General features: G+C 50.5%; 1 protein-coding gene across 1 annotated transcript in view; it reads left to right on the top strand.

Annotated features, from left to right (window-relative positions):
- The window catches only part of STXBP5L (syntaxin binding protein 5L), a 452,679-nt gene that overhangs the window by 289,427 nt on the left and 137,396 nt on the right, over nt 1-25,856 (top strand). Inside the window, 1 exon segment of the mRNA XM_056554342.1 lies at nt 8,607-8,809. Coding sequence (XP_056410317.1) covers nt 8,607-8,809 — 203 coding nt within the window.

Below are 25,856 nucleotides of genomic sequence, written 5' to 3'. Positions count from 1 at the left end.
CTCCATGTTGGGAGTATTAGTACTTGTAGTAAAGGAAAGATCACTGCGGGTATCACTCCTGACGCCCGCTGTGATCCTCCAGTATAATGTATGAAAGCGGCGGCCGCTCTTCTATGGTCCCCTGCACGGCCGTATATATACACATATTCCTATTTCTCACAGAGAGCTGTGATTGGCTGGAACCATCTGGCCAATCACAGCTCTGCGGGAAATATAAATATGTGTACATATACGTGAGTGCAGGGGACCATAGAAGAGCAGCCGGCGCATCTATACATTATACAAGATGATCGCAAGGGACCCCTGCAATCTGTCAATTAGTACAGGTAACTACTACTCCCATCATGGAAGAGTGTGTTCCATGCTGGGAGTAGTAGTACTACCTAAAAAATGTTTTAAAAAAAAGTGAAAAACACGCACACACTACATTTTCATTATTGTCGGCTACATTTTTAGTGCTTTACCCGCTCACATAAATTGATCCCTGTTTAAAAATGAATAAACATTTCATAATAAAAATGATACATTTCATTAGATACAATTTTTTCCATCACCACTGTATCTTTTTTATTATGATTTTTTTATGATACCCTACGAAATTTTTATAAAAAAGGTATCTCCATAATTTTTTAGGATCGCTAAAGTCCAAAAAAAGAATAAAGATTTACCGAATGTACCCGAATACCGAATGTATCCGAAAAATCAAACTATCTATATCCTTTTTATTATATTTGTTATCAGAATGAATTCTTCACGTTCGTTTACAGATAACGAATGCATTCGTTATTTACAGCATTATGGTCGGGAAATAACGAATGTATTCGTTACTTTGCTATTTGTATTATCGTGGCTATTCGGGAATGTTCAAAATATGTTTTTGTGCATTCGGATCGGTCCGAATGCACGAAAACGGTAACATTTGTTAATTTAGACATTCGTGCCGAACCGAATTGCACATGTCTAATGTTTTATGTTGCTTCTTCTGTTTATTGTTGGTGGATTGATTCTTATTGTTTTCTGTGTTATGTTTTTTGTTACTTCTTCTGTTTATTGTTGGTGGATTGATTCTTATTGTTTTCTGTGTTATGTTTTTTGTTACTTCTTCTGTTTATTGTTGGTGGATTGATTCTTATTGTTTTCTGTTTCCTGTTTTTTGTTGCTTCTTCTGTTTATTGTTGGTGGATTGATTCTTATTGTTTTCTGTGTTATGTTTTTTGTTACTTCTTCTGTTTATTGTTGGTGGATTGATTCTTATTGTTTTCTGTTTCCTGTTTTTTGTTGCTTCTTCTGTTTATTGTTGGTGGATTGATTCTTATTGTTTTCTGTGTTTATGTTTTTTGTTTCTTCTTCTGTTTATTGTTGGTGGATTGATTCTTATTGTTTTCTGTGTTTATGTTTTTTATTGCTTCTTCTGTTTATTGTTGGTGGATTGATTCTTATTGTTTTCTGTGTTATGTTTTTTGTTTCTTCTTCTGTTTATTGTTGGTGGATTGATTCTTATTGTTTTCTGTGTTATGTTTTTTGTTACTTCTGTTTATTGTTGGTGGATTGATTCTTATTGTTTTCTGTGTTATGTTTTTTGTTACTTCTTCTGTTTATTGTTGGTGGATTGATTCTTATTGTTTTCTGTTTCCTGTTTTTTGTTGCTTCTTCTGTTTATTGTTGGTGGATTGATTCTTATTGTTTTCTGTGTTATGTTTTTTGTTACTTCTTCTGTTTATTGTTGGTGGATTGATTCTTATTGTTTTCTGTTTCCTGTTTTTTGTTGCTTCTTCTGTTTATTGTTGGTGGATTGATTCTTATTGTTTTCTGTGTTTATGTTTTTTATTGCTTCTTCTGTTTATTGTTGGTGGATTGATTCTTATTGTTTTCTGTGTTATGTTTTTTGTTTCTTCTTCTGTTTATTGTTGGTGGATTGATTCTTATTGTTTTCTGTGTTATGTTTTTTGTTTCTTCTTCTGTTTATTGTTGGTGGATTGATTCTTATTGTTTTCTGTGTTTATGTTTTTTGTTGCTTCTTCTGTTTATTGTTGGTGGATTGATTCTTATTGTTTTCTGTGTTTATGTTTTATGTTGCTTTCTCTGTTTATTGTTGGTTGATTGATCCTTATTGTTTTCTGTGTTATGTTTTTTGTTGTATTTATTGATTTCTCATGATAATCTGAGGATGTTTTCTGGTCCCATCTTGAGCCTTTTTCATTACTGACAGGGATTTGTACGTGTCCTGATTGTGTTTGCTCTACCCACCATTACCTTCCGAGGTATCTTCCCCCCTGTGGATGTTGTCCTGATTTTGATATTTCTCTGCATTTTTCCATAGCCATGACTCCTTTTTTGTAGTCCAATCTATCTTTATTGAGCTTAGAAGCTTTTTTCTCTATTAATTCTGTCTCCAATTTAAAGGGGTTCTCCGTTGCCCAGCGTTTGGAACAAACTGTTTCGAACGCCGGAGCCAGCGCTGGGACCTCGTGATGTCATAGCCCCGCCCCCTCATGACTTTACGCCCCGACCCCTGAATGCAAGTCTATGGGAGGGGGCGTGGCGCTGTCACACCCCCTCCCATAGACTTGCATTGAGGGGGCAAGGTGTGATATCATGAGGGGGTGGGGTTATGACATCACGAGCTCCCGGCTACAGCGTTTGGAACAGTTTGTTCCAAACGCTGAGCAGCGGAGCACCCCCTTTAAAATGACATTTTAGTATTATTAATACCAAGAACCCGAAATACCAGCAGATATCCAGCAGCCACTGGAGAATGCAGATGTACAAATAGGTCCAAAACACCAGCCGGTGAAGAGATCCTCTACGTTTTACCTGGTACAATCACGGGGGGCTCTTCATCAACGTCTTTTATCACCTTGTTCAATCTCAACTGTAGCAACTTACAAAACGAAAAAATGACAAGCATCCAAACTTATCCAAGATGGAGAAGAACGCGCTACAGGAACTTAAAAAAAAATCAAGAATTAATATTTAGAGCCGCGGACAGAGGAGGAGGCCTGGTAATCATGGATTACCAATATTACCAAGAGGAGGCGAGAAACGTCCGATCTGATGCCAAGTTTTATAAATGAACACAAGGTGATCCATTCCCTACAAGAGAGGAATTATCCAGGGTCATCTCAGAAGCCGGGGAGAATCAAATTCTTAATAAAGAGGAGTCCAAATTTTTTATTCCATCTTTTCCTAGCAAACCATATTTTTATGTTATACCAAAGATGCAAAAGTCTGTGACCAAACCACCAGGGTGGCCGATCATTTCCTGTACAAACTCGGCCACGACTAATCTAGCCCACTTCCTTGATCTGTATCTACAGGATTACGTAACAAAGCTATCAGGATCGACTGGGGGAGACAGGGAGAGTGAGCCCTAAACTGACCCTAAAAACACTTTCCCTGCCTACTTGCTCATCCATCCTAACCAATGGATCGACAACTAGGTGCCGGTCCCTCCCTGCGCTAAAGTGCATTCACTTAAAAACGCATAATAATACACAGCCGGTCACTACCCAGAAACATTACAGGAACATAGAACACTATAAATGCTGGACTCAGATAACTAACATAAACAGATAAAGTTCAGAGGACACAGATCAATTAGTAAGCACAGAGAACACTATAGACCAATGGTAAAGCACAGAGGAAACACTAATTCACTGATCATGAACTCTATGATCAGTGCATGTACTAACAAACTCTAAAAATCAGATCAACCAAACAGGATATAAATATAGAACACTGTTCACACTGGACACAGATAAACTAACCAACGAATTAGGTCCAGAACACAAGACTGGGAAACGGATGAGACAGCATAGACTCCAGGAACAAACAGGAATAAAAACTCAATCCCCCAGAAACCTCCAGTAACCTGGGAATATCTTGATACTAGAACTCAATCTCCAGGAGTCCGCCATGGAGCACGGAGATCTCTTGTAATAATTCTCAATCCTCCAGAGTCCCATGAAAAGGTAAAAGGGATGTCTTGTAACAAAACACATAGTGTGAACAGCGACTAGCAGAAAGGACATACAAAACAGGATGTAAATATAGGGCACTGTTCCCACTGGGCACAAATAACTAACCAACTGATTAAAATCTACTATAAGCATGCTATATAACCATGGCTAAAAGCCCAGAACATCTAAAAGATAAATACAAAGTGCGTGCTAAGGCAGAAATGGTATCATTAAAGCACAAACAGACTAGGAGTGCTACACTAACAACTTCATAGCAGCATGTCAATCACCAGCCCAGAACCTAGACTGAGCTGGGGATATCTAGACACACCTGCACTGCCATTGGGTGAAAGGATAAAAACTTTAACTATTTCCTAGCCAGGAAACATCAAACTGTTCAGACACAATCTAAATCCAATGGCCATGTCTGAACATAACCAAAACAGACATTACAATAGCTACCCAGCTACCTTCGAGATTTAGCTCAGCTCATTGAGCTGTTGATGATGTACCATGGACCACTGGAGTGAAACTTGTAACATGTGACGTAACTTCCCTGTACACAAATATCTCCCATTAATTGGGGCTCAAGGCGACACAGAAATTTTTGGCACATGATCCAGAAATTCTGGACATACAGCTGAATTTTCTGTTACAACGACTGGAATTAATCCTGAAGAATAATGACTTCATATATAATGGTCTAACACACCAGCTAAAAAGGGTACTGCCATGGGGTCAACGGAGCCCCCTCCTATGCCAACCTTTTTATGGGAGCATTTGAGGATGAGTTTATATGGTCCAATGTTGACATCACCAAACATATAAGGCTGTATCATCAATATATAGACCATCTCATCTTCATCTGGGAGGGCACAGAGGAATCGGTCACCCGCCTTTTAGAAACTCTGAATCGTAACAACTGGGACATTAAATTCCCCATGACAGTTAGTGATATGCAGATTGAGTTCTTGGCATTTCTCATGATACAACCAGGTTCATTACTTCCACATTTTTTAGAACAGTCGATACCAATAGTGTTGCTTGCGAATATTTGCAATTCGAATTTTAATCGCGAATATCGCATATTTGTGATTTCGTGAATATTACGAATATAGCACTATATATTCGTAATTACGAATATTCGTTTTTTTTTGCATATGCAAAATTTTATGCGCATATGCGGAAATGTATGCGCATATTCGCAAATATTGAGTCCTCCCTTATTTCATGGTATAGGGAACTGTGACTAGTGCATTAACTCTGTGATTTTTTTGCCCATTGAAACCAATAGGCCTACTGTGGTCTATGGGGATCTCACGGCATGTAAAACAGTAAACTAAGCAGGACCGTCTTGGCAGCACAGAGGATGGGAGACCACCACAGGTTTGAGTCCCGGGGTGGGACAGAGTGTTACAGTGCTGTGGTTTAACTTTCCTTTCCTGGAAAAGCAGCTGAGTTGCCCATAGCAACCAATCAGATCGCTTCTTTCATTTTGCAGAGGCCTTGTGAAAAATGAAAGAAGCGATCTGATTGGTTGCTATGGGCAACTCAGCAGCGTTTCCAGGAAAGTAAAGTTAAGCCACGACACTGTAAAACTCTGTCCCACCCCAGGACTCGGACCCGTGGTGGTGGTCTCCCATCCTCTGTCCTGCTTATCTAACTGTTTTACATGCAGTGAGATCCCCATAGACCACAATGGGCAAAAAAGTCACAGAGTTAATGCACTAGTCACAGTTCCCTATACCATTAAAGATGGGAGGGCTCAATTTTCGCATATGCGCAAAAAACAAATATAACAAATATGCGAATTTCGCAAATATATGACAAAAATTCGTCCATATATTCGCGAAATATCGCGAATTCGAATATGGCCTATGCCGCTCATCACTAGATACCAACAGTTACTTGGACTATAACAAGTGGATAAAAAACAGACCTTACAGTCAACGAAAGCGTATTCCAAAAAACTGTACAGAAGAAACCACATTTATCCTACAAGATAAAGAAGCGCTTTTATGCCAAGGGGCACCCTAAAACATTGGGAAACACATGCTTACAATAGAGCAAGGGCGCACACAGTCCGAATACCTTGTTAACAAGAGAAAATCCCCAAACAAACAGTTTAAGGGTCAGTGTAACTTTATTACAGTGTACAATAAATCTGCCCAAGAAATCAAGAACGTCTTGAAGAACGGTTGGCATATCCTTCAGAGCGACCCAAACCTTAAGGGAATACTTCCGGCAGCCCCAATAGTCACCTTTCGAAGGGCAGCAATAAAACCATGTTGGCACCTAGCCAGCTCAAACAATACAAGCGGAACACATATTCTGGAAAACGTCAAAGGCCGGAAAATGATAAAGTGTGGAATATCTTACTGCCTCTGTTGGGATAAAATCCAGCATGGGTTAAGCTTATTTCTTTCCTTCACCTTCCGGCCCCCCTGTGGTCTTCACTAGTAACTGTGACCCCTCCAATACTGCCCCCTGTGGTCTCCTCTAGTAACTGTGACCCCTCCAATACTGCCCCCTGTGGTCTCCTCTAGTAACTGTGACCCCTCCAATACTGTCCCCTGTGGTCTCCTCTAGTAACTGTGATCTCTCCAATACTGCCGCCTGTGGTCTCCTCTAGTAACTGTGATCTCTACAATACTGCCCCCTGTGGTCTCCTCTAGTAACTGTGATCTCTACAATACTGCCCCCTGTGGTCTCCTCTAGTAACTGTGATCTCTACAATCCTGCCCCCTGTGGTCTCCTCTAGTAACTGTGATCTCTACAATACTGCCCCCTGTGATCTCCTCTAGTAACTGTGATCTCTACAATACTGCCCCCTGTGGTCTCCTCTAGTAACTGTGATCTCTACAATACTGCCCCCTGTGGTCTCCTCTAGTAACTGATCTCTACAATACTGCCCCCTGTGGTCTCCTCTAGTAACTGTGATCTCTACAATACTGCCCCCTGTGGTCTCCTCTAGTAACTGACCTCTACAATACTGCCCCCTGTGGTCTCCTCTAGTAACTGTGATCTCTACAATCCTGCCCCCTGTGGTCTCCTCTAGTAACTGTGATCTCTACAATACTGCCCCCTGTGGTCTCCTCTAGTAACTGATCTCTACAATACTGCCCCCTGTGGTCTCCTCTAGTAACTGTGATCTCTACAATACTGCCCCCTGTGGTCTCCTCTAGTAACTGTGACCTCTACAATACTGCCCCCTGTGGTCTTCACTAGTAACTGTGACCCCTCCAATACTGCCCCCTGTGGTCTCCTCTAGTAACTGTGACCCCTCCAATACTGTCCCCTGTGGTCTCCTCTAGTAACTGTGACCCCTCCAATACTGCCCCCTGTGGTCTCCTCCAGTAACTGTGACCCCTCCAATACTGCCCCCTGTGGTCTCCTCTAGAAACTGTGACCTCTACAATACTGCCCCCTGTGGTCTCCTCTAGTAACTGTGATCTCTACAATACTGCCCCCTGTGGTCTCCTCTAGTAACTGTGATCTCTACAATACTGCCCCCTGTGGTCTCCTCTAGTAACTGATCTCTCCAATACTGCCCCCTGTGGTCTCCTCTAGTAAGTGTGATCTCTCCAATACTGCCCCCTGTGGTCTCCTCTAGTAACTGTGACCTCTACAATACTGCCCCCTGTGGTCTCCTCTAGTAACTGTGATCTCTCCAATACTGCCCCCTGTGGTCTCCTCTAGTAACTGTGATCTCTACAATACTGCCCCCTGTGGTCTCCACTAGTAACTGTGATCTCTACAATACTGCCCCCCTGTGATCTCCTCTAGTAACTGTGATCTCTACAATACTGCCCCCTGTGGTCTCCACTAGTAAGTGTGATCTCTCCAATACTGCCCCCTGTGGTCTCCTCTAGTAACTGTGACCTCTACAATACTGCCCCCTGTGGTCTCCTCTAGTAACTGTGATCTCTCCAATACTGCCCCCTGTGGTCTCCTCTAGTAACTGACCTCTACAATACTGCCCCCTGTGGTCTCCTCTAGTAACTGTTATCTCTCCAATACTGCCCCCTGTGGTCTCCTCTAGTAACTGTTATCTCTCCAATACTGCACCCTGTGGTCTCCTCTAGTAACTGTTATCTCTCCAATACTGCCCCCTGTGGTCTCCTCTAGTAACTGATCTCTCCAATACTGCCCCCTGTGGTCTCCTCTAGTAACTGTGATCTCTCCAATACTGCCCCCTGTGGTCTCCTCTAGTAACTGTGATCTCTACAATACTGCCCCTGTGGTCTCCACTAGTAACTGTGATCTCTACAATACTGCCCCCTGTGGTCTCCCCTAGTAACTGTGATCTCTCCAATACTGCCCCCCTGTGGTCTCCTCTAGTAACTGTGATCTCTACAATCCTGCCCCCTGTGGTCTCCTCTAGTAACTATGATCTCTCCAATACTGCCCCCTGTGGTCTCCTCTAGTAACTGTGATCTCTACAATACTGCCCCCTGTGGTCTCCTCTAGTAACTGTGACCTCTCCAGTATTGCCCCCTGTAATTTGGAGATATACATCTCTTTCTGTTGGGATTCTCCGGTATTATTGGCCGCACATGCCGGTGCCGTAGTCCGTGATTCCAGCACTGATCCCTGTAGAGTGGTAGAGATCCCTTCCCGGTCCACACGTGGTCTCCTGTTTTGCAGCCGGCCTCCAGATGTTGTACAAGATGAAGACCTCCAAGGTGTTTGAGAAGCAGAAGGCGGCGGTGGACGCGTCTGAAGACGACCCCTTCGCCGTCCAGATGATGTCCTGGTGTCCGGAGAGTCGGATCTTCTGCGTGGCGGGGGTGTCGGCGTACGTCATCATCTACAGGTTCAGCAAACACGAGGCGGTGGTGGAGATAGCGGTAAGTGTGCAGAAGACCCCCGCAGCTCCATGGTCAGTGTTCATCACTTTTTGAGATGTTATTGCGATCAGATGTGACGGGGGTGGTGTTATTGGGGGTCAGATGTGACGAGGGCGGTGGTGTTATTGGGGGTCAGATGTGACGGGGGTGGTGTTATTGGGGGTCAGATGTGACGGGGGTGGTGTTATTGGGGGTCAGATGTGACGGGGGTGGTGTTATTGGGGGTCAGATGTGACGAGGGCGGTGGTGTTATTGGGGGTCAGATGTGACGGGGGTGGTGTTATTGGGGGTCAGATGTGACGGGGGTGGTGTTATTGGGGGTCAGATGTGACGAGGGCGGTGGTGTTATTGGGGGTCAGATGTGACGGGGGTGGTGTTATTGGGGGTCAGATGTGACGGGGGTGGTGTTATTGGGGGTCAGATGTGACGAGGGCGGTGGTGTTATTGGGGGGTCAGATGTGACGAGGGGGAAGGTGTTATTGGGGGTCAGATGTGACGGGGGGTGTTATTGGGGGTCAGATGTGACGGGGCTGTTGTTATTGGGGGTCAGATGTGACGGGGGTGTTGTTATTGGGGGTCAGATGTGACGGGGGTGGTGTTATTGGGGGTCAGATGTGACGGGGTGGTGTTATTGGGGGTCAGATGTGACGGGGGTGGTGTTATTGGGGGTCAGATGTGACGGGGGTGGTGTTATTGGGGGTCAGATGTGACGGGGTGGTGATATTGGGGGGGTCAGATGTGACGGGGGTGTTATTGGGGGGGTCAGATGTGACGGGGGTGGTGTTATTGGGGGTCAGATGTGATGGGGGTGTTATTGGGGGTCAGATGTGACGGGGGTGGTGTTATTGGGGGTCAGATGTGATGGGGGTGTTATTGGGGGTCAGATGTGACGGGGGTGGTGTTATTGGGGGTCAGATGTGATGGGGGTGGTGTTATTGCGGGTCAGATGTGACGGGGGTGGTGTTATTGCGATCAGATGTGACGGGGGTGTTGTTATTGGGGGTCAGATGTGACGGGGGTGGTGTTATTGGGGGTCAGATGTGATGGGGGTGGTGTTATTGCGGGTCAGATGTGACGGGGGTGGTGTTATTGCGATCAGATGTGACGGGGGTGGTGTTATTGGGGGTCAGATGTGACGGGGGTGTTATTGGGGGGGTCAGATGTGACGGGGGTGTTATTGGGGGTCAGATGTGACGGGGGTGTTATTGGGGGTCAGATGTGACGGGGGTGGTGTTATTGGGGGTCAGATGTGATGGGGGTGGTGTTATTGCGGGTCAGATGTGACGGGGTGGTGTTATTGCGATCAGATGTGACGGGGGTGTTGTTATTGGGGGTCAGATGTGACGGGGGTGGTGTTATTGGGGGTCAGATGTGATGGGGGTGGTGTTATTGCGGGTCAGATGTGACGGGGGTGGTGTTATTGCGATCAGATGTGACGGGGGTGGTGTTATTGGGGGTCAGATGTGACGGGGGTGTTATTGGGGGGGTCAGATGTGACGGGGGTGTTATTGGGGGTCAGATGTGACGGGGGTGTTATTGGGGGTCAGATGTGACAGGGGTGTGATGTTACTGGGGGTCAGATGTGACGGGGGTGTGATGTTATTGGGGGTCATATGTGACGGGTGGTGTGATGTTATTGGGGGTCAGATGTGACGGAGTGTGGTGTTATTGGGGGTCAGATGTGACGGGAGTGTGATGTTATTGGGGGTCAGATGTGACTGGTGGTGTGATGTTATTGGGGGTCAGATGTGACGAGGGTGTTATTGCGATCAGATGTGACGGGGGTGTGATGTTATTGGGGATCAGATGTGACGAGGGCGGTGGTGTTATTGGGGGTCAGATGTGACGAGGGCAGTGGTGTTATTGCGATCAGATGTGACGTGGGTGGTGTTATTGGGATCAGATGTGACGGGGGTGGTGTTATTGCGATCAGATGTGACGGGGGTGGTGTTATTGCGATCAGATGTGACGGGGGTTTGGTGTTATTGGGGGTCAGATGTGACGGGGGTTTGGTGTTATTGGGGGTCAGATGTGACGAGGGCGGTGGTGTTATTGGGGATCAGATGTGACGAGGGCGGTGGTGTTATTGGGGGTCAGATGTGACGAGGGCGGTGGTGTTATTGGGGGTCAGATGTGACGAGGGTGGTGGTGTTATTGGGGGTCAGATGTGACGAGGGCGGTGGTGTTATTGGGGGTCGGATGTGATGGGGTGTGTGGTGTTATTGGCGGTCAGATGTGACGGGTGGTGTTATTGGGGGTCAGATGTGATGGGGGTGTGATGTTATTGGGGGTCAGATGTGACTGGTGGTGTGATGTTATTGGGGGTCAGATGTGACGGGGTGGTGTTATTGCGATCAGATGTGACGGGGGGTGGTGTTATTGGGGGTCAGATGTGACGGGGGGTGGTGTTATTGGGGCTCAGATGTGACAAGGGCGGTGGTGTTATTGCGATCAGATGTGACGGGGGCGATGGTGTTATTGCGATCAGATGTGACGGGGGTGTGGTGTTATTGGGGGTCAGATGTGACGAGGGCGGTGGTGTTATTGCAATCAGATGTGACGAGGGCGGTGGTGTTATTGGGGGTCAGATGTGATGAGGGCGGTGGTGTTATTGCGATCAGATGTGACGAGGGCGGTGGTGTTATTGGGGATCAGATGTGACGAGGGCGGTGGTGTTATTGGGGATCAGATGTGACGAGGGCGGTGGTGTTATTGGGGATCAGATGTGACGAGGGCGGTGGTGTTATTGCGATCAGATGTGACGAGGGCGGTGGTGTTATTGGGGATCAGATGTGACGGGCGGTGGTGTTATTGGGATCAGATGTGACGAGGGCGGGGGTGTTATTGGGATCAGATGTGACGAGGGCGGTGGTGTTATTGCGATCAGATGTGACGAGGGCGGTGGTGTTATTGCGATCAGATGTGACGAGGGCGGTGGTGTTATTGGGATCAGATGTGACGAGGGCGATGGTGTTATTGGGGGTCAGATGTGACAGGGGGTGGTGTTATTGCGATCAGATGTGACGAGGGCGGTGGTGTTATTGGGGATCAGATGTGACGGGGGTGTGGGGTTATTGGGATCAGATGTGACGAGGGCGGTGGTGTTATTGGCGGTCAGATGTGACGGGGGTGTGGGGTTATTGGGATCAGATGTGACGGGGGTGTGGTGTTATTGGCGGTCAGATGTGATGGGGTGTGGTGTTATTGCGATCAGATGTGACGAGGGCGGTGGTGTTATTGGGGATCAGATGTGACGGGGGTGTGGGGTTATTGGGATCAGATGTGACGGGGGTGTGGTGTTATTGGCGGTCAGATGTGATGGGGTGTGGTGTTATTGGGATCAGATGTGACGAGGGCGGTGGTGTTATTGGCGGTCAGATGTGACGGGTGGTGTTATTGGGGGTCAGATGTGACGGGGGTGTGATGTTATTGAGGGTCAGATGTGACGGGGTGGTGTTATTGCGATCAGATGTGACGGGGGGTGGTGTTATTGGGGGTCAGATGTGACGGGGGTGGTGTTATTGGGGCTCAGATGTGACGAGGGCGTTGATGTTATTGGGGATCAGATGTGACGAGGGCGGTGGTGTTATTGCGATCAGATGTGACGGGGGCGATGGTGTTATTGCGATCAGATGTGACGGGGGTGTGGTGTTATTGGGGGTCAGATGTGACGAGGGCGGTTGTGTTATTGGGGGTCAGATGTGATGAGGGCGGTGGTGTTATTGCGATCAGATGTGACGAGGGCGGTGGTGTTATTGCGATCAGATGTGACGAGGGCGGTGGTGTTATTGCGATCAGATGTGACGAGGGCGGTGGTGTTATTGCGATCAGATGTGACGAGGGCGGTGGTGTTATTGGGGATCAGATGTGACGGGGGTGTGGGGTTATTGGGATCAGATGTGACGGGGGTGTTATTGGGATCAGATGTGACGGGGGTGTTATTGGGATCAGATGTGACGGGGGTGGTGTTATTGGGATCAGATGTGACAGGGGTGTTATTGCGATCAGATGTGACGGGGGTGTGGTGTTATTGGGGGTCAGATGTGACGGGGGTGTGGTGTTATTGGGGGTCAGATGTGACGAGGGCAGTGGTGTTATTGGGGATCAGATGTGACGAGGGCGGTGGTGTTATTGGGGATCAGATGTGTCGGGGGTGTGGTGTTATTGCGATCAGATGTGACGGGGGTGGTGTTATTGGGATCAGATGTGACGGGGGTGGTGTTATTGCGATCAGATGTGACGAGGGCGGTGGTGTTATTAGGGGTCAGATGTGATGAGGTGTGGTGTTATTGGGGGTCGGATGTGATGGGGTGTGTGGTGTTATTGGGGGTCAGATGTGACGGGGGGTGTTATTGGGGATCAGATGTGACGGGGGTGTGATGTTATTGGGGGTCAGATGTGACTGGTGGTGTGATGTTATTGGGGGTCAGATGTGACGGGGGTGTTATTGGGGGTCAGATGTGACGAGGGCGGTGGTGTTATTGGGGATCAGATGTGACGAGGGCGGTGGTGTTATTGCGATCAGATGTGACGGGGGTGTGGTGTTATTGCGATCAGATGTGACGAGGGCGGTGGTGTTATTGCAATCAGATGTGACGAGGGCGGTGGTGTTATTGGGGGTCAGATGTGACGGGGGTGTGGTGTTATTGGGGGTCAGATGTGACGGGGGTGTTATTGGGGGTCAGATGTGACGAGGGCGGTGGTGTTATTGGGGATCAGATGTGACGAGGGCGGTGGTGTTATTGCGATCAGATGTGACGAGGGCGGTGGTGTTATTGGGGGTCAGATGTGACGAGGGCGGTGGTGTTATTGCGATCAGATGTGACGAGGGCGGTGGTGTTATTGCAATCAGATGTGACGAGGGCGGTGGTGTTATTGCGATCAGATGTGACGGGGGCGGTGGTGTTATTGCGATCAGATGTGACGAGGGCGGTGGTGTTATTGCGATCAGATGTGATGAGGGCGGTGGTGTTATTGCGATCAGATGTGACGAGGGCGGTGGTGTTATTGCAATCAGATGTGACGAGGGCGGTGGTGTTATTGGGGGTCAGATGTGACGAGGGCGGTGGTGTTATTGCAATCAGATGTGACGAGGGCGGTGGTGTTATTGGGGGTCAGATGTGACGAGGGCGGTGGTGTTATTGGGGATCAGATGTGACGAGGGCGGTGGTGTTATTGGGGATCAGATGTGACGAGGGCGGTGGTGTTATTGGGATCAGATGTGACGAGGTCGGTGGTGTTATTGCAATCAGATGTGACGAGGGCGGTGGTGTTATTGGGATCAGATGTGATGGGGGTGTGGTGTTATTGGGGGTCAGATGTGACGGGGGTGTGGTGTTATTGGGGGTCAGATGTGACGAGGGCGGTGGTGTTATTGGGGATCAGATGTGACGAGGGCGGTGGTGTTATTGGGGATCAGATGTGACGAGGGCGGTGGTGTTATTGGGGATCAGATGTGACGAGGGCGGTGGTGTTATTGCAATCAGATGTGACGGGGGTGTTATTGGGATCAGATGTGACGGGGGTGGTGTTATTGGGATCAGATGTGACGGGGGTGTTATTGGGATCAGATGTGATGAGGGCAGTGGTGTTATTGTGATCAGATGTGACGAGGGGGTGGTGTTATTGGGGGTCAGATGTGATGGGGTTTGGTGTTATTGGGGGTCGGATGTGATGGGGTGTGTGGTGTTATTGGCGGTCAGATGTGACGGGGGGTGTTATTGGGGGTCAGATGTGACGGGGTTGTGATGTTATTGGGGTCAGATGTGACGAGGGCGGTGGTGTTATTGGGGATCAGATGTGACGAGGGCGGTGGTGTTATTGGGGATCAGATGTGACAGGGCGGTGGTGTTATTGGGATCAGATGTGACGAGGGCGGTGGTGTTATTGGGGATCAGATGTGATGGGGCGGTGGTGTTATTGGGGATCAGATGTGATGGGGCGGTGGTGTTATTGGGATCAGATGTGACGAGGGCGGTGGTGTTATTGGGGGTCAGATGTGACGGGGGTGTGGTGTTATTGGGGATCAGATGTGACGAGGGCGGTGGTGTTATTGGGGGTCAGATGTGACGAGGGCGGTGGTGTTATTGGGGGGTCAGATGTGACGAGGGTGGTGGTGTTATTGGGGGTCAGATGTGACGAGGGCGGTGGTGTTATTGGGATCAGATGTGACGAGGGCGGTGGTGTTATTGACGGTCAGATGTGACGAGGGCGGTGGTGTTATTGGGATCAGATGTGATGGGGCTGTGGTGTTATTGGGGGTCAGATGTGATGGGGCGGTGGTGTTATTGCAATCAGATGTGACGAGGGCGGTGGTGTTATTGCAATCAGATGTGACGAGGGCGGTGGTGTTATTGGGGGTCAGATGTGACGAGGGCGGTGGTGTTATTGGGGGTCAGATGTGACGGGGGTGTGGTGTTATTGGGATCAGATGTGATGAGGGCGGTGGTGTTATTGGGGGTCAGATGTGACGAGGGCGGTGGTGTTATTGGGGATCAGATGTGACGAGGGCGGTGGTGTTATTGGGGATCAGATGTGACGGGGGTGTTATTGGGGATCAGATGTGACGAGGGCGGTGGTGTTATTGGGGATCAGATGTGACGAGGGCGGTGGTGTTATTGCAATCAGATGTGACGGGGGTGTTATTGGGATCAGATGTGACGGGGGTGGTGTTATTGGGATCAGATGTGACGGGGGTGTTATTGGGATCAGATGTGATGAGGGCAGTGGTGTTATTGTGATCAGATGTGACGAGGGGGTGGTGTTATTGGGGGTCAGATGTGATGGGGTTTGGTGTTATTGGGGGTCGGATGTGATGGGGTGTGTGGTGTTATTGGCGGTCAGATGTGACGGGGGGTGTTATTGGGGGTCAGATGTGACGGGGTTGTGATGTTATTGGGGTCAGATGTGACGAGGGCGGTGGTGTTATTGGGGATCAGATGTGACGAGGGCGGTGGTGTTATTGGGGATCAGATGTGACAGGGCGGTGGTGTTATTGGGATCAGATGTGACGAGGGCGGTGGTGTTATTGGGGATCAGATGTGATGGGGCGGTGGTGTTATTGGGGATCAGATGTGATGGGGCGGTGGTGTTATTGGGATCAGATGTGACGAGGGCGGTGGTGTTATTGGGGGTCAGATGTGACGGGGGTGTGGTGTTATTGGGGATCAGATGTGACGAGGGCGGTGGTGTTATTGGGGGTCAGATGTGACGAGGGCGGTGGTGTTATTGGGGGGTCAGATGTGACGAGGGTGGTGGTGTTATTGGGGGTCAGATGTGACGAGGGCGGTGGTGTTATTGGGATCAGATGTGACGAGGGCGGTGGTGTTATTGACGGTCAGATGTGACGAGGGCGGTGGTGTTATTGGGATCAGATGTGATGGGGCTGTGGTGTTATTGGGGGTCAGATGTGATGGGGCGGTGGTGTTATTGCAATCAGATGTGACGAGGGCGGTGGTGTTATTGCAATCAGATGTGACGAGGGCGGTGGTGTTATTGGGGGTCAGATGTGACGAGGGCGGTGGTGTTATTGGGGGTCAGATGTGACGGGGGTGTGGTGTTATTGGGATCAGATGTGATGAGGGCGGTGGTGTTATTGGGGGTCAGATGTGACGAGGGCGGTGGTGTTATTGGGGATCAGATGTGACGAGGGCGGTGGTGTTATTGGGGATCAGATGTGACGGGGGTGTTATTGGGGATCAGATGTGACGAGGGCGGGGGTGTTATTGGGATCAGATGTGACGAGGGCGGTGGTGTTATTGGGGGTCAGATGTGACGAGGGCGGTGGTGTTATTGGGGATCAGATGTGACGGGGGTGTGGTGTTATTGGGATCAGATGTGACGAGGGCGGTGGTGTTATTGGGGGTCAGATGTGATGGGGTGTGGTGTTATTGGGGGTCGGATGTGATGGGGTGTGTGGTGTTATTGGCGGTCAGATGTGACGGGGGTGTTATTGGGATCAGATGTGACGGGGTTGTTATTGGGATCAGATGTGACGGGGGTGTGGTGTTATTGGGATCAGATGTGATGGGGTTGTGGTGTTATTGGGGGTCAGATGTGACGAGGGCGGTGGTGTTATTGGGGATCAGATGTGACGAGGGCGGTGGTGTTATTGGGATCAGATGTGACGGGGGTGTGGTGTTATTGGGGGTCAGATGTGACGAGGGCGGTGGTGTTATTGGGGATCAGATGTGACGAGGGCGGTGGTGTTATTGGGGATCAGATGTAACGAGGGCGGTGGTGTTATTGGGGATCAGATGTGACGAGGGCGGTGGTGTTATTGGGGATCAGATGTGACGAGGGCGGTGGTGTTATTGGGATCAGATGTGACGAGGGCGGTGGTGTTATTGCAATCAGATGTGACGAGGGCGGTGGTGTTATTGGGATCAGATGTGACGAGGGCGGTGGTGTTATTGGGGATCAGATGTGACGGGGGCGATGGTGTTATTGGGGGTCAGATGTTATGGGGTGTGGTGTTATTGGGGGTCGGATGTGATGGGGTGTGTGGTGTTATTGGCGGTCAGATGTGACGGGGGTGTTATTGGGATCAGATGTGACGGGGGTGTTATTGGGATCAGATGTGACGGGGGTGTGGTGTTATTGGGATCAGATGTGACGGGGGTGTTATTGGGATCAGATGTGACGGGGGTGTTATTGGGATCAGATGTGACGGGGGTGTGGTGTTATTGGGATCAGATGTGACGGTGGTGTTATTGCGTTCAGATGTGACGAGGGGGTGGTGTTATTGGGGGTCAGATGTGATGGGGTGTGGTGTTATTGGGGGTCAGATGTGATGGGGTGTGTGGTGTTATTGGCGGTCAGATGTGATGGGGGGTGTTATTGGGGGTCAGATGTGACGGGGGTGTGATGTTATTGGGGGTCAGATGTGACGGGGGTGTTATTGGGGGTCAGATGTGACGAGGGCGGTGGTGTTATTGGGATCAGATGTGACGAGGGCGGTGGTGTTATTGCGATCAGATGTGACGGGGGGGTGGTGTTATTGCGATCAGATGTGACGAGGGCGGTGGTGTTATTGCAATCAGATGTGACGAGGGCGGTGGTGTTATTGGGGATCAGATGTGATGAGGCTGTGGTGTTATTGGGGATCAGATGTGAAGAGGGCGGTGGTGTTATTGGGGATCAGATGTGACGAGGGCGGGGGTGTTATTGGGGATCAGATGTGACGAGGGCGGTGGTGTTATTGGGGGTCAGATGTGACGAGGGCGGTGGTGTTATTGGGATCAGATGTGACGAGGGCGATGGTGTTATTGCAATCAGATGTGACGAGGGCGGTGGTGTTATTGCGATCAGATGTGACGAGGGCGGTGGTGTTATTGGGGATCAGATGTGACGAGGGCGGTGGTGTTATTGGGATCAGATGTGACGAGGGCGGTGGTGTTATTGGGATCAGATGTGACGAGGGCGATGGTGTTATTGCAATCAGATGTGACGAGGGCGGTGGTGTTATTGGGGATCAGATGTGACGAGGGCGGTGGTGTTATTGGGGATCAGATGTGACGAGGGCGGTGGTGTTATTGGGATCAGATGTGACGAGGGCGGTGGTGTTATTGGGGATCAGATGTGACGAGGGCGGTGGTGTTATTGGGGATCAGATGTGACGGGGGCGGTGGTGTTATTGGGATCAGATGTGACGAGGGCGGTGGTGTTATTGGGGATCAGATGTGACGGGGTTGTGGTGTTATTGGGATCAGATGTGACGAGGGCGGTGGTGTTATTGGGGGTCAGATGTGATGGGGTGTGGTGTTATTGGGGGTCGGATGTGATGGGGTGTGTGGTGTTATTGGCGGTCAGATGTGACGGGGGTGTTATTGGGATCAGATGTGACGGGGGTGTTATTGGGATCAGATGTGACGGGGGTGTGGTGTTATTGGGATCAGATGTGACGGGGGTGTTATTGGGATCAGATTTGACGGGGGTGTTATTGGGATCAGATGTGACGGGGGTGTTATTGGGATCAGATGTGACGGGGGTGTGGTGTTATTGGGATCAGATGTGACGGTGGTGTTATTGGGATCAGATGTGACGAGGGCGGTGGTGTTATTGCGATCAGATGTGACGAGGGGGTGGTGTTATTGGGGGTCAGATGTGATGGGGTGTGGTGCTATTGGGGGTCGGATGTGATGGGGTGTGTGGTGTTATTGGCGGTCAGATGTGACGGGGGGTGTTATTGGGGGTCAGATGTGACGGGGGGGTGATGTTATTGGGGGTCAGATGTGACTGGTGGTGTGATGTTATTGGGGGTCAGATGTGACGGGGGTGTTATTGGGGGTCAGATGTGACGAGGGCGGTGGTGTTATTGGGGATCAGATGTGACGAGTGCGGTGGTGTTATTGCGATCAGATGTGACGAGGGCGGTGGTTTTATTGCGATCAGAAGTGACGGGGGTGGTGTTATTGCGATCAGATGTGACGAGGGCGGTGGTGTTATTGCGATCAGATGTGACGAGGGCGGTGGTTTTATTGCGATCAGAAGTGACGGGGGTGGTGTTATTGCGATCAGATGTGACGAGGGCGGTGGTGTTATTGCAATCAGATGTGACGAGGGGGATGGTGTTATTGGGGGTCAGATGTGATGGGGTGTGGTGTTATTGGGGGTCGGATGTGATGGGGTGTGTGGTGTTATTGGGGGTCAGATGTGACGGGGGTGTGGTGTTATTGGGGGTCAGATTTGACGAGGGCGGTGGTGTTATTGGGGATCAGATGTGACGAGGGCGGTGGTGTTATTGGGATCAGATGTGACGAGGGCGGTGGTGTTATTGGGATCAGATGTGACGAGGGCGGTGGTGTTATTGGGGATCAGATGTGATGGGGGTGTGGTGTTATTGGGATCAGATGTGACGAGGGCGGTGGTGTTATTGGGGGTCAGATCTGATGGGGTGTGGTGTTATTGGGGGTCGAATGTGATGGGGTGTGTGGTGTTATTGGCGGTCAGATGTGACGGGGGTGTTATTGGGATCAGATGTGACGGGGGTGTGGTGTTATTGGGATCAGATGTGACGGGGGTGTTATTGGGATCAGATGTGACGGGGGTGTTATTGGGATCAGATGTGACGGTGGTGTTATTGGGATCAGATGTGACGAGGGCGGTGGTGTTATTGGGATCAGATGTGACGGTGGTGTTATTGGGATCAGATGTGACGAGGGCGGTGGTGTTATTGCGATCAGATGTGACGAGGGGGGTGGTGTTATTGGGGGTCAGATGTGATGGGGTGTGGTGTTATTGGGGGTCGGATGTGATGGGGTGTGTGGTGTTATTGGCGGTCAGATGTGACGGGGGGTGTTATTGGGGGTCAGATGTGATGGGGGTGTGATGTTATTGGGGGTCAGATGTGACTGGTGGTGTGATGTTATTGGGGGTCAGATGTGACGGGGGTGTTATTGGGGGTCAGATGTGACGAGGGCGGTGGTGTTATTGGGGATCAGATGTGACGAGGGCGGTGGTGTTATTGCGATCAGATGTGACGGGGGCGGTGGTGTTATTGCGATCAGATGTGACGAGGGCGGTGGTGTTATTGCGATCAGATGTGACGAGGGCGGTGGTGTTATTGGGGATCAGATGTGACGAGGGCGGTGGTGTTATTGGGGATCAGATGTGACGAGGAGGGCGGTGGTGTTATTGCAATCAGATGTGACGAGGGCGGTGGTGTTATTGTGATCAGATGTGACGAGGGCGGTGGTGTTATTGCAATCAGATGTGACGAGGGCGGTGGTGTTATTGGGGATCAGATGTGACGAGGGCGGTGGTGTTATTGGGGATCAGATGGGACGAGGGCGGTGGTGTTATTGTGGATCAGATGTGACAAGGGCGGTGGTGTTATTGCAATCAGATGTGACGAGGGCGGTGGTGTTATTGGGGATCAGATGTGACGAGTGCGGTGGTGTTATTGGGATCAGATGTGACGAGGGCGGTGGTGTTATTGCGATCAGATGTGACGAGGGCGGTGGTGTTATTGCAATCAGATGTGACGAGGGCGGTGGTGTTATTGGGATCAGATGTGACGAGGGCGGTGGTGTTATTGCGATCCGATGTGACGAGGGCGGTGGTGTTATTGGGATCAGATGTGATGGGGCTGTGGTGTTATTGGGGGTCAGATGTGACGGGGGTGTGGTGTTATTGGGGGTCAGATGTGACGAGGGCGGTGGTGTTATTGGGGATCAGATGTGACGAGGGCGGTGGTGTTATTGGGGATCAGATGTGACGAGGGCGGTGGTGTTATTGGGGATCAGATGTGACGAGGGCGGTGGTGTTATTGGGGATCAGATGTGACGGGGTGTGGTGTTATTGGGGGTCAGATGTGACGAGGGCGGTGGTGTTATTGGGATCAGATGTGACGGGGGTGTGGTGTTATTGGGGATCAGATGTGACGAGGGCGGTGGTGTTATTGGGATCAGATGTGATGGGGGGTGTGGTGTTATTGGGATCAGATGTGACGAGGGCGGTGGTGTTATTGGGGATCAGATGTGACGAGGGCGGTGGTGTTATTGGGTTCAGATGTGACGAGGGCGGTGGTGTTATTGCAATCAGATGTGACGAGGGCGGTGGTGTTATTGCAATCAGATGTGACGAGGGCGGTGGTGTTATTGGGATCAGATGTGACGAGGGCGATGGTGTTATTGCAATCAGATGTGATGAGGGCGGTGGTGTTATTGGGATCAGATGTGACGAGGGCGGTGGTGTTATTGGGGATCAGATGTGACGGGGGTGTGGTGTTATTGGGATCAGATGTGACGAGGGCGGTGGTGTTATTGGGGGTCAGATGTGATGGGGTGTGGTGTTATTGGGGGTCGGATGTGATGGGGTGTGTGGTGTTATTGGCGGTCAGATGTGACGGGGTGTGGTGTTATTGGGGGTCGGATGTGATGGGGGTGTGTGGTGTTATTGGCGGTCAGATGTGACGGGGGTGTTATTGGGATCAGATGTGACGGGGGTGTTATTGGGATCAGATGTGACCGGGGTGTGGTGTTATTGGGATCAGATGTGACGGGGGTGTTATTGGGATCAGATTTGACGGGGGTGTTATTGGGATCAGATGTGACGGGGGTGTGGTGTTATTGGGATCAGATGTGACGGTGGTGTTATTGGGATCAGATGTGACGGTGGTGTTATTGGGATCAGATGTGACGAGGGCGGTGGTGTTATTGCGATCAGATGTGACGAGGGGGTGGTGTTATTGGGGGTCAGATGTGATGGGGTGTGGTGTTATTGGGGGTCGGATGTGATGGGGTGTGTGGTGTTATTGGCGGTCAGATGTGACGGAGGGTGTTATTGGGGGTCAGATGTGACGGGGGGGTGATGTTATTGGGGGGTCAGATGTGACTGGTGGTGTGATGTTATTGGGGGTCAGATGTGGCGGTGGTGTTATTGGGGATCAGATGTGACGAGGGCGGTGGTTTTATTGCGATCAGATGTGACGGGGGGTGGTGTTATTGCGATCAGATGTGACGAGGGCGGTGGTGTTATTGCGATCCGATGTGACGAGGGGGATGGTGTTATTGGGGGTCAGATGTGACGGGGGTGTGGTGTTATTGGGGGTCAGATTTGACGAGGGCGGTGGTGTTATTGGGGATCAGATGTGATGGGGCTGTGGTGTTATTGGGGATCAGATGTGACGAGGGCGGTGGTGTTATTGGGTTCAGATGTGACGTTGGCGGTGGTGTTATTGGGGATCAGATGTGACGAGGGCGGTGGTGTTATTGGGGATCAGATGTGACGAGGGCGGTGGTGTTATTGCAATCAGATGTGACGAGGGCGGTGGTGTTATTGGGATCAGATGTGACGAGGGCGGTGGTGTTATTGCAATCAGATGTGACGAGGGCGGTGGTGTTATTGGGATCAGATGTGATGGGGCTGTGGTGTTATTGGGGGTCAGATGTGACGGGGGTGTGGTGTTATTGGGGGTCAGATGTGACGAGGGCGGTGGTGTTATTGCGGATCAGATGTGACGAGGGCGGTGGTGTTATTGGGATCAGATGTGACGAGGGCGGTGGTGTTATTGGGGATCAGATGTGACAAGGGCGGTGGTGTTATTGGGATCAGATGTGACGAGGGCGGTGGTGTTATTGGGATCAGATGTGACGAGGGCGGTGGTGTTATTGGGGATCAGATGTGACGGGGGTGTGGTGTTATTGGGATCAGATGTGACGAGGGCGGTGGTGTTATTGGGGGTCAGATCTGATGGGGTGTGGTGTTATTGGTGGTCGGATGTGATGGGGTGTGTGGTGTTATTGGCGGTCAGATGTGACGGGGGTGTTATTGGGATCAGATGTGACGGGGGTGTTATTGGGATCAGATGTGACGGGGGTGTGGTGTTATTGGGATCAGATGTGACGGGGGTGTTATTGGGATCAGATGTGACGGGGGTGTTATTGGGATCAGATGTGACGGGGGTGTGGTGTTATTGGGATCAGATGTGACGGTGGTGTTATTGGGATCAGATGTGACGAGGGCGGTGGTGTTATTGCGATCAGATGTGACGAGGGGGGTGGTGTTATTGGGGGTCAGATGTGATGGGGTGTGGTGTTATTGGGGGTCGGATGTGATGGGGTGTGTGGTGTTATTGGCGGTCAGATGTGACGGGGGGTGTTATTGGGGGTCAGATGTGACGGGGGTGTGATGTTATTGGGGGTCAGATGTGACTGGTGGTGTGATGTTATTGGGGGTCAGATGTGACGGGGGTGTTATTGGGGGTCAGATGTGACGAGGGCGGTGGTGTTATTGGGGATCAGATGTGACGAGGGCGGTGGTGTTATTGCGATCAGATGTGACGGGGGTGTGGTGTTATTGCGATCAGATGTGACGAGGGCGGTGGTGTTATTGCGATCAGATGTGACAGGGCGGTGGTGTTATTGGGATCAGATGTGACGAGGGCGGTGGTGTTATTGGGGATCAGATGTGACGAGGGCGGTGGTGTTATTGGGGATCAGATGTGACGAGGGCGGTGGTGTTATTGGGGATCAGATGTGACGAGGGCGGTGGTGTTATTGGGTTCAGATGTGACGAGGGCGGTGGTGTTATTGCAATCAGATGTGACGAGGGCGGTGGTGTTATTGGGATCAGATGTGACGAGGGCGGTGGTGTTATTGGGGGTCAGATGTGACGAGGGCGGTGGTGTTATTGGGGGTCAGATGTGACGAGGGCGGTGGTGTTATTGGGGATCAGATGTGACGAGGGCGGTGGTGTTATTGGGGATCAGATGTGACGAGGAGGGCGGTGGTGTTATTGCAATCAGATGTGACGAGGGCGGTGGTGTTATTGGGGATCAGATGTGACGAGGGCGGTGGTGTTATTGGGGATCAGATGTGACGAGGGCGGTGGTGTTATTGGGGGTCAGATGTGACGGGGGCGGTGGTGTTATTGCGATCCGATGTGACGAGGGCGGTGGTGTTATTGGGGATCAGATGTGACGGGGGTGTGGTGTTATTGGGGATCAGATGGGACGAGGGCGGTGGTGTTATTGTGGGTCAGATGTGACGAGGGCGGTGGTGTTATTGCGATCCGATGTGACGAGGGCGGTGGTGTTATTGGGGATCAGATGTGACGAGGGCGGTGGTGTTATTGGGATCAGATGTGATGGGGCTGTGGTGTTATTGGGGGTCAGATGTGACGGGGGTGTGGTGTTATTGGGGGTCAGATGTGACGAGGGCGGTGGTGTTATTGGGGATCAGATGTGACGAGGGCGGTGGTGTTATTGGGGATCAGATGTGACGAGGGCGGTGGTGTTATTGCAATCAAATGTGACGAGGGCGGTGGTGTTATTGCAATCAGATGTGACGAGGGCGGTGGTGTTATTGGGGATCAGATGTGACGGGGTGTGGTGTTATTGGGGGTCGGATGTGATGGGGTGTGTGGTGTTATTGGCGGTCAGATGTGACGGGGTGTGGTGTTATTGGGGGTCGGATGTGATGGGGTGTGTGGTGTTATTGGGGGTCAGATGTGACGGGGGTGTTATTGGGGGTCAGATGTGACGGGGGTGTGATGTTATTGGGGGTCAGATGTGACGGGGGTGTTATTGGGGGTCGGATGTGACGGGGGTGTTATTGGGGGTCGGATGTGACAGGGGATGTGGTGTTATTGGGGGTCAGATGTGACCAGGGCGGTAGTGTTATTTGGGGTCAGATGTGACAGGGTGGAGAGCTTGGTATTGGGGATCAGATGTGACCGGGGGGCTTGGTATTCGGAATCAGATGTGACTGGGGGGCATGGTATTACTAGGGGTCAGACGTGATTGAGTGTTTGATTGGGTGTTATTGAGGGTCAGATGTGACGGGGGTGTTATTGGGGATCAGATGTGACGGGGTGTGGGGTGTTCTTGGGGGTCAGATGTGACCGGGGTGTTATTGGTGGTCAGATGTGACGGGGGTGTTATTGGGGGTCAGATGTGACGGGGTTGTTCTTGGGGGTCAGATGTGACGGGGGGTGTGGTGTTATTGGGGGTTAGATGTGACAGGGGTGTGGTTTTACCGGGGGATCAGATGCGACAGGGGTGTGGGGTGTTATTGGGGGTCAGATGTGACAAGGGTGGTGTTATTGGGGTTCAGATATGATGAGGGGGTGTTATTGGGGGTCAGATGTGACAGGGTGGTGTTATTGGGGGTCAGATGTGACGGAAGTGGTGTTATTGGGGTTCAGATATGATGAGGGGGTGTTATTGGGGGTCAGATGTGACGGGGGATGTGGTGTTATTGGGGGTCAGATGTGACGGGGGTGTTATTGGGGGTCAGATGTGACGGGGGTGTTATTGGGGGTCAGATGTGACGGGGGTGTTATTGGGGGTCAGATGTGACGGGGGTGGTGTTATTGGGGGTCAGATGTGATGAGGGGTGTGGTGTTATTGGGGGTCAGATGTGACGGGGGTGGTGTTATTGGGGGTCAGATGTGACTGGGGTGTTATTGGGGGTCAGATGTGACGGGGGTGGTGTTATTGGGGGTCAGATGTGACGGGGTGTTATTTGGGGTCAGATGTGACGGGGGTGTTATTGGGGGTCAGATGTGACGGGGGTGTGATGTTATTGGGGGTCAGATGTGACAA

Source organism: Hyla sarda, unplaced genomic scaffold (genome assembly GCF_029499605.1).
Source record: "Hyla sarda isolate aHylSar1 unplaced genomic scaffold, aHylSar1.hap1 scaffold_68, whole genome shotgun sequence".
In the NCBI taxonomy this organism is placed as follows: Eukaryota; Metazoa; Chordata; class Amphibia; order Anura; family Hylidae; genus Hyla; species Hyla sarda.
This window is presented reverse-complemented; position numbering and strand designations above follow the sequence as displayed.